Below are 12,357 nucleotides of genomic sequence, written 5' to 3'. Positions count from 1 at the left end.
CAAAGATAGACGAAATGCGAATAAAAAGGTTTTTAATGACTACAATAGTAAAACTAAAAATGCTTCTCCAAAAACTAATTTTCAGCTGCAAGGACTGTTCAGAAGCCAACCCAATACCTGATTCTTTCAATTCTGCACCTGTAATAGTTGATATTATTGAAGATGATATGGATGCTTAAAAGTTCTAATTATCATACATATTATGCATAGTTTCATCACTTCATTTCATACAGCTAGTGAAAATCCAAACAGCTGTGAAAGGATCACAGCCTAATAATTGAAGAACATTACTTTTTTATATTGTAAATTTTAATATTTGCGGAGAATCACCACCGCAAAAATTTCTACTCAAAATAATTTGTCTATTTTAAATTTTAATTCCCAACGATGGTGTTGGCTGTAAATATAGATTGTTCAACAAGACAGTTCTAACTGGAACTATTGTGATAGCATAAACAAATTTCGTAATTCTCATCGTCAAACAAACAAAAAGAGACCCAAAAAAAAAATCGAAACCTACATTGAAAATTGATTACATAATTAAACAAGACCCAGAATTAATGATCGGTTCTTCATACATGATAACTTGTGAAGGAAGAGGATAATTAGGGCGCCACTGTGAAAATCCATTTTCTAAATTTGCTTCATTATTCATTGATGCACTTATCTCAACATTCAGATTCATTAATGGTTCTACTACCATTATTTCTGCATGTTTAAATTTCTTCCGCAAACTCTTTGTGAGTATAATCAAATCGATCCCATCTCCTATTATAATAAAATGATCTTTGTCTTCTCCTTCCACAGCAATTGACTCCACTCCTACATCATAAGAAAAAATATATAGAATTTCGATAAAAATTTACAAAAAAAAAAATGTATATCATAGCATGAGCAGATGAAAGTTGATTGTTCTTTTTTGTAATAGTTGAAGGCTTAAGAGCACACCTTCTATGGAAGCAATCAAATGCATGGCCTTTCTCAGGCATTTCTCGCAATTAATTTGCACTTTTATCATTATCTTTTGCTGCACAATTAACCCTGAAGAATATTAGCTAAGTGCAGAGAGAGAGAGAGAGAGAGAGAGAGAGAGAGAGAGGGAGAGAGAGAGATTTGAGCTTACCTTCATCTTCTTAATGTTTATCGATGATATTCTTTATGCAAGAAGAGAAGTTATATGTGGTGTTGTGAGGGGAAAAGCAATGTTTTATGCCATATATATAGGATTTAATTAATCTGGCGAACTTTATTAATTTGGTGAGAAAAGTTTGGGAAATTTCTTTATAATTCTTGAGAAGTTTAACTCGTCAATGCGGAATACCAAGACATCACTTCTAGCATTTATCATAATGGCTTTTCATGACATTTTTTATTATTTTAACGTTTGATTTCTCATTATTCTTCATGATGCATAAGACATTAGAGGCATCTGAAAACTAAACTAATATTTTTCTTACTTATACATTAAGAAATGTATTGCTTAAGTAATTAATGTTCTATTCAAGTAAATCAGTTGTTTTGATAATAAAAGAATTTTTTTTCGCAAACTATGCGCAAAATTAATGAAGTAATCTTAAATTTTTGAAGCTTGAAAAATGAAAATTATTTATGTTGTGGGTTAAGAAATTTACAACGGGCAGAGTGAGAAAATTTTACTTCCTATATTTATATGAGAATTCATTATAAAAATATATATGTTGATTTGTAATGACACAAATTTTCATAGATCAACATAATGAAAAATGGGTATGTGTGTATTTAAAAATAGGCGGAACTTACAACTCTTTCCTATGGCTCCAGATGTGTTATTCTTTGGGCAATAAATAGATTTGTGTGGAAGTCAATGTTATGCTTTACTTAATTTAATTAATGGTAGTGTTGTTGGGAATCCTTATAATTTCTACCTCATTAGAGAGATTAAATAGTCTTGCTAAGTCCAATTAATATTTGACTCAAATTTACCGTGAAGCTAATTCCTGTACAGACTAGTGTTAACCTCTACGGTAAAAAAATAGGTATAAGAATTTCCACATCATACCTGAACTCTGCCACAGATCCCCGAAATCCCAAATAATGTCTTATATACCTCGTATCAATTGAAGACATCCGCGAATCCCGCTGCAACTACCGCTACAAGAAATTCATCAATTTCCGACCGGCAGTTATTTAATTTACAGCCGCCGGAATTAGCGACGGCCAAATAACCGCTTGTTAGTCTAATGGTAATATTTCTTACCAGCGGGTTACGGGCGGTTCAAACCGCCGGTTTTAAGTGATTTTTTCCCGCACCACAGCTCGTTGATCGCGTCCAATGTCGTTAAAGCGAAGTGGAAAAGAAAGGAGCCGAAGGCTTCTCCTTACACACCAACAGCCCATTGCTACTTGCGATTCTCCATGCTTGACTCCTCTGCCCTATTACGCGAGCTTCTAGTGATGAATCTCAGGGCTGAAGCTTCATCCTCCTTTCCTGATCTCCAAGCCGGACGAACCTCTTTTCAACCTCCTATTCTCCCTTCCAGTCATCATTTCTTCTTCCCAGATCTGCAAGTCATGGCCCCTACCTTCATCTGTCGCGACCAAGCTCATCAGATCAGACGTCTGACTTCGGCTCCCCCATTCAAACCGATGCCGAGCCCTTACCTTCATCTGCAGCTATCTTTCGATCTCTCACACACCAAAGCAGCCGAACCCCTTAAACCTCTTAGCCAACTCCTCTATATCGCAAGGAAGAGCTAACCAAAGCCTAATCTCCTCTCTTATTCGAAGAAAATCCACATCAAGCCGACCTAGCTCTTGATCAAATTCGAAATTAGAGCCTCACTTGATCATACCCGACCCAAATTAATTCCTCTCATCCTCTTAATGATATTAATATCATTATTAGTGCTGATTAGTAACACTAATTTTGATATTATTATTATTATTCGAATAACTTTATTTATTTATTTATCATTATTAGCATTAATATATATATATAAACAAAAAAGAAAAGATGACACCGGACCGGAGGGGTCTCGACGAATCCACGTCGACAATCCGGTGGCGGTCGTCGGATAACTCCAAGAACTCCTTGGAAGAGAGGGATCACCACCTGAAATCCTTCAGGATATAGAAACCCAAAAACAGAGTAAAAACTACTCAAATATTATTCATCTCAATCTATCTCTTACATGACATTGGCTACCTATTTATAGCCCAAAAGAAGGAACATACTAGGCTACACAAAACAAAAGAAAGAATTTCACCTCTATAGCCCTATAACTACTAAATGGACTTAACATAGCCTGAAGTTTAATACAATTACGTCTCAGCTCCGGCGTCAAAAGAGGGGAAAGATTTTCAAAAAAAAAAAGTGATAAACATCAAACAAGCATGCTCATCAACAAATCTAATGAGTAATATTCTTGAGCTATCAAATGAGCAAAATCTAATGATGTGATATAATAAATTAGCAATAGTAAGGAAATTAAAACTACAACATATATTATAACATGTAATTACTTTAAAATTTATGAATTAAAATAATTATATCATTATGTTATAATAAAATAAAATATTTATATTATATATATTCATCAATTTTATAATTAAATATTAATCAAGTTTTTTTCGAGCTTATTCATGAGTTATGAATTGATCGAACACGAACCGAGCTTCTTATTGAGCTTAATGTCAATCATGTTCACGAGCTTCAAATGATGTTGTTCGTAAACATAAATGAACTGAACACATTAATGTTCAAGCTTGTTTATTTAAGGATCGAGTATTAAAAATACTGTTCAAATTTGTTTATTTAGTTAGTTAAACGATTACAAATGAACTTTAATTCAACCTTCCAAAAATTTAAGATTCCTTCCCAAATTTTGAGCATAATTTGTGAAAAAAATTAATATATTATCAAAACAACTGATTTATTTATTTGAATGCATAGTTAATTACTTATGCAATACATTTCTTAATGTATAAGTAAGAAAAATATTAATTTATTTTTTAGATGCCACTTATTTTTTATGCATCATGAAGAATAATGATAAATCAAAATGTAAAATAATAAAAGATGTCATGAAAAGCCATATAATTATAATAAATCAATCCGTGCATGGATTATTACTCAAAGAGATGACTTGGTCTGCTGCGTTCACGAGTTAAACTTCTCAAGACTTGTAAAGAAATTTCCTAAACATTTCTCATCAAATTAATAAGGTTCGCCAGATTAAATCCTATTTATATGGGTTAAAACTTTGCTTTTCCCCTCACAACACCGCATATAACTTCTCTTCTTGCATAAGGTTTTTTATGCTCTTGAAAAGTAAAGAACATCATTGATAAACATTTGGAAGATGAAGGTAAGCTCATCTCTCTCTCTCTCTCTCTCTCTCTCTCTGCTCTTAGCTAATATTCTTCAGGGTTAATTGTGCAGCAAAAGATAACGATAAAAGTGCAAACTAATTGCGACAAAGGCCTGATTAGAAATACCATGCATTCGATTTCTTCCTTTAAAGGTGTGCTTTTAAGTCTTTAACTGTTATAAATCTATCTTCATTTGCTCAAGCTATGATATACATTTCTTTTTTTTGTCAATTTTTATCAAAATTCTATATTATTTTACTTATGATGTAGGAGTGGAGTCAATTGCTGTGGAAGGAGAAGACAAAGATCATTTTATTATAATAGGAGATGGGATCGATTTGATTAAACTCACAAAGAGTTTGCGGAAGAAATTTGGGCATGCAGATATACTGACGGTAGAACCAATAATGAATCAGAATGATGAGATCAGTGCATTAATGAATGATGAGGAAAATTTAGAAAATGGATTTTAACAGTGACACCCTAATTATCCTCTTCCTCACAAATTATCATGCATGAAGAACCTATCATTAATTCTCGGTTTTGTTTGATTATGTAATTAATTTTCAATTTAAGCATCGTTACTACTGTTTTTTTCTTTATTTTTTTTTTTACTTTTTTTTTTTGTTGGCTTGATGATAAGAATTATGAAAATTATTTTTCTGTTATCACAGTAGTTTCTGTGCCAATTATAATGAAAATTTTTTATGTTACCACACTGATAACCAATTCATATTTACAGCCAACACCATGGCTTTGAATTAAAATTTAAACTGGACAAGTCATTTTGAGTAGAAATTTTTACAGTGCTGACCCTTTGCAAACATTAAACATCCTCAGACGACCAATATAATTTTAGCAGAATAATGCATTATACGGTAGTCATGGCCCTCCTTCAGAAGCCTTTGACGTTTTAGGCTTCATTTGAAATAACTTTTCATTATTTTTTATATTAATTTTAAAAAATTTCTTATTAAAAAATTATTGTGAAAAAACAATAAGAAAAATATTTCAAATAAAACTTAAATCAGAAATTTAACTCGTACCAAATGATCAAAAGATTTATTTAATAAATAATCAAAACTCTAACATATTCTCATAATTATAAAATAAATATAATTTATTGAACAATTTTTTTTTACTCAAGATGTTCAATAAGAGAACAACGTCAAATTGGCTTAAAATCGCATGAATATATGTGTGGTTATGAAAATTTTTTATATTATTTTTTTTTAAATAAAGAAATAAATCATCAAAATATTTAAATAGACGATGACATGGCCAGCGAATCAGTGCCTGAATGATGGGCTCATTGTCATTGTGTAATCCTATACCCATTAATTGGCTACTCGCTATTTTATTTTTAATTTTCGATCAAAAGTTGTGGCTGTGCGAGGTGATAAACTTTTTGACTATGCAGTCTCTATAAACGGGCAACTGACACTCACCCCTCGCTCAATGCTCAGGCTCTCACTCTCTTCTCCACATCAAATTGGTTACAAAAGTGCTCCTCTCCACATACATGTGCAGAATACACTTTCTAGAACTACTTATCATCGTTGTTTTTCTTTTCTCAATTCATCAACACCATTGATTATTAAATGCCTCTATTGATTCTTGCATTATCTTTTTTATATATACTCTCTGTAATATGTAAAAGGTTGTGATGACAAGTACAAATGAGTAAAATTCTGCTACTATACATCTTTCATTTTTATGTTCTTGCAAATCTATTTATGCTAACATGCTGAAATTCAACAAGGTATTAGAGCTTCATTATGGCATCTGTTGTATCTCCTTTTAGCCTTCTACTCTCTCTCTCTCTCTCTCTCTCTCTCTCTCTCTCTCTCTCTCTCTCTCTCTCTCTCTATGTTTCATCTGGAATGAATCAGTCTTCAGATTCTACCTCTTCTTCCCTTAATGTTGTTCTTATTAAAATGTGTGGTATTCACATTCCTCTATAGCTAAAATTTCTCATTACCAATATAAAATTAGTGATTAATATTCAATCAAACACTGATAATCCACCTCTTTGGTGGTTTCACATCCTCAAACTCTTTATTGCTAATGGATTTGAGGGGTATCTTAATTTTTCCACTCCAAAATCGATAAAACAGCACTTTCTTGCTGATGATTCTATCTCCATTAATTCTTATTTTAATATAACATGGATGTTCATTGATCAAAACTTAGCTGCAACTATTTCCTCTACCACTTCCCTTACTTTGCTTCCTTATGAAATTAACTTAGATAACACTCATAATATTTGGCTCACCATTGAACATCAACTCCAATCCACAAATCGCTCACGCTATCTACGTGAAAAATGAACTTCATCTACTTCAAATAAAAGATAAAGCAATGGTGTAGTGTCTATCTAAAATTAGTAGAAGGTCGAAGTCATTGTTGCAGCAAGCTTCTCCATTGAACAAAAAACATTATACTATACAAAGTTAATGGGCTAAACCCTTCCTACAATGCTTTCAAGACCGTTATACATGTTGCAAATCTGATCCAAAATCTTTGGTTGTTTAGACTTCAAGAGAGAGAGAGCCTTAAGGGAGAGAAGAATGAGAGCTTTGTAAGAGAAGAGTGGGAGGTTTGGTGAGGAAATTGTGAGGGGATTCACAAGGTTGCTCCAAGCAAGAATCTTGCCTAGTATCTACAAGCGTCTTCCTGGATTATGTGTGGCTCTAAAAAAGAAGTTCTTCAGCAATGATCGTGGTTCTCTAACCATCACCTGGAAGGTAAAAATAGAGTTGTGGTTCCCTGACCATCATCTAGAAGGTAAAAATAGAGTTCAGGTTCTCTGCATGTAAAAGAGTCATGGTTCTCTATCGCACTAGGTTGGTGAAACAGCGTTTATACGGGCTTCTTCACCTTATTGTGAGAGGAAAATAAGGGTCACTATTATTTAGTGCAATACTTAGAGAGGGAGTTTAAAAAGGTTGGACGTAGGTCAAGTTAATCAAAACCTTATAAATTCTGGTGTCTTCATTCTAATTATTTTTTGCATTTTATTTTTCTGCAATTATGTGTGGTTGAAAATTTTAATTTTTTTCTTTGTTATGAAATTTGCTTATTTTCGCATATGATGTGTCGATTCTCATGTGTAGGTGTAAAAAGTTTTTAAAGGATTTTTTTTTTCTTAAAGAATTTTTTAAATATCTAATTCATTCCCCCCCCCCCCACCCCCCAATTGATTTAGGGGAAGTAGATAAAGTTCATTTTTCCACTCCAAAATCGATAAAACAGTACTTGCTTGCTGATGATTCTATCTCCATTAATTCTTATTTTAATATAACATGGCTGCAATTATTTCCTCTACCACTTCCCTTACTTTGCTTCCTTATGAAATTAACTTAGATAACACTCATAATATTTGGCTCACCATTGAACATCAACTCCAATCCACAAATCGCTCACGCTATCTACGTGAAAAATGAACTTCATCTACTTCAAATGAAAGATAAAGCAATGGTGTAGTGTCTATCTAAAATTAGTAGAAGGTCGAAGTCATTGTAGCAGCAAGCTCCTCCATTGAACAAAAAACATTATACTATACAAAGTTAATGGGCTAAACCCTTCCTACAATGCTTTCAAGACCGTTATACATTTTGCAAATCTGATCCAAAACTTTGGTTGTTTAGACTTCAAGAGAGAGAGCCTTAAGGGAGAGAAGAATGAGAGCTTTGTAAGAGAAGAGTGGGAGGTTTGGTGAGGAAGTTGTGAGGGGATTCACAAGGTTGCTCCAAGCAAGAATCTTGCCTAGTATCTACAAGCGTCTGTCTGGATTATGTGTGGCTCTAAAGAAGAAGTTCTTCAGCAATGATCGTGGTTCTCTAACTATCACCTGGAAGGTGAAAATAGAGTTGTGGTTCCTTGACCATCATCTAGAAGGTAAAAATAGAGTTTAGGTTCTCTGCTTGTAAAAGAGTCATGGTTCTCTATCGCACTAGGTTGGTGAAACTGCGTTTATACGGGCTTCTTCACCTTATTGTGAGAGGAAAATAAGAGTCACTATTATTTAGTGCAATACTTAGAGAGGGAGTTTAAAAAGGTTGGACGTAGGTCAAGTTAATCAAAACCTTATAAATTCTGGTGTCTTCATTCTAATTATTTTTTGCATTTTATTTTTCTGCAATTATGTGTGGTTGAAAATTTTAATTTTTTTCTTTGTTATGAAATTTGCTTATTTTCGCATATGATGTGTCGATTCTCATGTGTAGGTGTAAAAAGTTTTTAAAGGATTTTTTTTTTCTTAAAGAATTTTTTAAATATCTAATTCATTCCCCCCCTCAATTGATTTAGGGGAAGTAGATAAAGTTCATTTTTCCACTCCAAAATTGATAAAACAGTACTTTCTTGCGGATGATTCTATCTCCATTAATTCTTATTTTAATATAACATGGATGTTCATTGATCAAAACTTAGCTGCAACTATTTCCTCTACCACTTCCCTTACTTTGCTTCCTTATGAAATTAACTTAGATAACACTCATAATATTTGGCTCACCATTGAACATCAACTCCAATCCACAAATCGCTCACGCTATCTACGTGAAAAATGAACTTCATCTACTTCAAATGAAAGATAAAGCAATGGTGTAGTGTCTATCTAAAATTAGTAGAAGGTCGAAGTCATTGTTGCAGCAAGCTCCTCCATTGAACAAAAAACATTATACTATACAAAGTTAATGGGCTAAACCCTTCCTACAATGCTTTCAAGACCGTTATACATGTTGCAAATCTGATCCAAAATCTTTGGTGGTTTAGACTTCAAGAGAGAGAGCCTTAAGGGAGAGAAGAATGAGAGCTTTGTAAGAGAACAGTGGGAGGTTTGGTGAGGAAGTTGTGAGGGGATTCACAAGGTTGCTCCAAGCAAGAATCTTTCCTAGTATCTACAAGCGTCTACCTGAATTATGTGTGGCTCTAAAGAAGAAGTTCTTCAGCAATGATCGTGGTTCTCTAACCATCACCTCGATGGTGAAAATAGAGTTGTGGTTCCCTGACCATCATCTAGAAGGTAAAAATAGAGTTCAGGTTCTCTGCATGTAAAAGAGTCATGGTTCTCTATCGCACCAGGTTGGTGAAACTGCGTTTATACGGGCTTCTTCACCTTATTGTGAGAGGAAAATAAGAGTCACTATTATTTAGTGCAATACTTAGAGAGGGAGTTTAAAAAGGATGGACATAGGTCAGGTTAATCAAACCCTTATAAATTCTGGTGTCTTTATTCTAATTATTTTTTGGATTTTATTTTTCTGCAATTATGTATGGTTGAAAATTTTGATTTATTTCTTTGTTATGAAATTTTCTTATTTTCGCATATGATGTGTTGATTCTCATGTGTAGGTGTAAAAAGTTTTTAAAGGATTTTTTTCTTAAAGAATTTTTTAAATATCTAATTCATTCCCCCCCCCCCCCCAATTGATTTAGGGGAAGTAGATAAAGTTCATTTTTCCACGCCAAAATCGGTAAAACAGTACTTGCTTGCTGATGATTCTATCTCCATTAATTCTTATTTTAATATAACAAGGATGTTCATTGATCAAAACTTAACTGCAATTATTTCCTCTACCACTTCCCTTACTTTGCTTCCTTATGAAATTAACTTAGATAACACTCATAATATTTGGCTCACCATTGAACATCAACTCCAATCCACAAATCGCTCACGCTATCTACGTGAAAAATGAACTTCATCTACTTCGAATGAAAGATAAAGCAATGGTGTAGTGTCTATCTAAAATTAGTAGAAGGTCGAAGTCATTGTAGCAGCAAGCTCCTCAATTGAACAAAAAACATTATACTATACAAACTTAATGGGCTAACCCCTTTCTATAATGCTTTCAAGACCGTTATACATGTTGCAAATCTGATCCAAAATCTTTGTTTGTTTAGACTTCAAGAGAGAGAGCCTTAAGGGAGAGAAGAATGAGAGCTTTGTAAGAGAAGGGTGGGAGGTTTGGTGAGGAAGTTGTGAGGGGATTCACAAGGTTGCTCCAAGCAAGAATCTTGCCTAGTATCTACAAGCATCTGCCTGGATTCTGTGTGGCTCTAAAGAAGAAGTTCTTCAGCAATGATCGTGGTTCTCTAACCATCACCTGGAAGGTGAAAATAGAGTTGTGGTTCCCTGACCATCATCTAGAAGGTAAAAATAGAGTTCAGGTTCTCTGCATGTAAAAGAGTCATGGTTCTCTATCGCAGACCAGGTTGGTGAAACAGCCATTTATACGGGCATCTCAACCTTATTGTGAGAGGAAAATAAGAGTTCAACTATTATTTAGTGGCAATAACTTAGGAGAGGGAGTTTATAAGGTTGGACGTATGGTCAGGTTAATCAAACCCTTATAGAATTTTTGTGTATTCATTCTAGATTATTTTTTGCATTTTATTTTTCTGGCAATTATGTGTGGTTGAAAAATTTTGATTCTTATTTCTTTTGTTTGAAAATTTTGCTAATTTTTGCAATATTGAATGCTGTCAATTCATCGATGTGTTTAGGTGTAAAAAAGTTTTTAAGGATTTTTTTTCTTAAAGATTTTTTTAAATATTCAATCATTCCCCCCCCCCCCCCCCGCCCCTCTTGATCAGGCTTAGGTTAGTTCTTAAAGTTTTAACAACCTTCACGAACTTTCTAGTGATATTAGAGCGGGATTCAAAAATTAAGTTTTAAATAACTTTTAAAAAACGATCAATGACTAACTTTGGATATCATAATACTGTGGAAGGATATTCAATCACACGACCACTCATATTTGATAATTTTTTTTATTTTAGAAAAATTTGTATGTCTACCTTTTTGCAATCTATCGATTATCACATATGGATGTTATTTTAGGAAGGATATCATGCACCTTCACATTTAGTAAATGGCGTTAAAACTAAAATATCTTTTTTCTGAATGGAGTACAGATGATAAAGATTTACCCCAATTGAATGCAAAATATTTGAACTATTTTTTCTATACTTTAAAATCTGAAGATTACATGTGTATTTCTACTTGTACTATTGGTAAGGAGATTTGAGATAAACTCTACATAACATATAAAGGAATAAAGGAAGTAAAATAATCTAGGTTTAACATTCTACTTCATAATTATGAACTATTTTGAAACCTTGTGAATCTATATTTGAAATGTATACTAAGTTTACTCAGATTGTTACTTTCATGTATGCCTTAAAAAGAGAACTTACTAACTATAAAAAAGTTAACAATTATGTTGTCTACCTTCTTCCTATGATGCAAAAATTACTGCTATTATCGAATCTAAAGATATGAATGTTTACTCCATTAATAACTTACTTGGATCACTCATTGCTTATGAGAAAGAAGTAAGCTAAAAATAGCTTGATACAGTAGAAAAGAGAAAGGAGAAAATAGTAGCTTTAAAGGCTAATGATTCAAGCAGTTCTTTTGATAAAGGAGATGAAGATATCGCACTAAGGAGATGAAGATATAGCACTAATAACCCGACAGTTCAAAAGTTCTTAAAGCCCACTAAGAGTTAGCTTGCCTTCTTTCAAATTCTTATAAGACTTCCTGTGCCAATTGATATCTCTTACACTTGAATTTGAAAATCATAATTTCTGATTAATTATTTTAGAATATTATTCTATTATATATCTTTTTTTGAAACTAAGTTTAAAAATATCACTTTTCCTATCTAATTTCTTTTCTAAATTAGAATTTTGTTCAAAAAGAATTTTTACCCGTAAGGAGTCCGAGCAATGGTTGATAAGAAAAAAATTTAACCTTTTAAACTTTCAGTGGGTCAATTTATTTCTTGCTGATTTTTTTATAATGAGATAAATTTATCATTTACTTGAGCAAATCAATTCAAAAAAAATATTTTAATTTTATCTTATAATTGTTTTGTCGTATTTTTTATGTTTGTACTTTCTATGTTTATTTTCTTTCTTTTAAGTTGTATTCATATTTATGTGTCATTTGTTCTTGTGTTCTATTATTTTATGCTTTGTCTCATGTTTTTCTTACATATA

At 32.7% G+C, this 12,357-nt stretch overlaps 1 protein-coding gene across 1 annotated transcript; it reads right to left on the bottom strand.

Moving 5' to 3' along the window:
* Positions 1–506: 506 nt before the first annotated feature.
* LOC114580940 lies at positions 507–2,646 on the bottom strand. The gene is made up of 4 exons (XM_028699909.1): positions 2,490–2,646; positions 2,039–2,094; positions 949–1,027; positions 507–822 (listed from the first exon to the last, which is right to left on the bottom strand). The coding sequence occupies exons 1-4, from the start codon at positions 2,644–2,646 to the stop codon at positions 533–535; spliced, it is 582 nt and encodes a 193-aa protein (XP_028555742.1). The 3' UTR covers positions 507–532.
* Between the last annotated feature and the right edge of the window lie 9,711 nt (positions 2,647–12,357).

The sequence above is a fragment of the Dendrobium catenatum genome, unplaced genomic scaffold (assembly GCF_001605985.2).
Source record: "Dendrobium catenatum unplaced genomic scaffold, ASM160598v2 fragScaff_scaffold_1413, whole genome shotgun sequence".
NCBI classification, from domain to species: Eukaryota; Viridiplantae; Streptophyta; class Magnoliopsida; order Asparagales; family Orchidaceae; genus Dendrobium; species Dendrobium catenatum.
The sequence above is the reverse complement of the archived record's forward strand: the minus strand, read 5'-3'. Positions and strand labels throughout refer to the sequence as shown.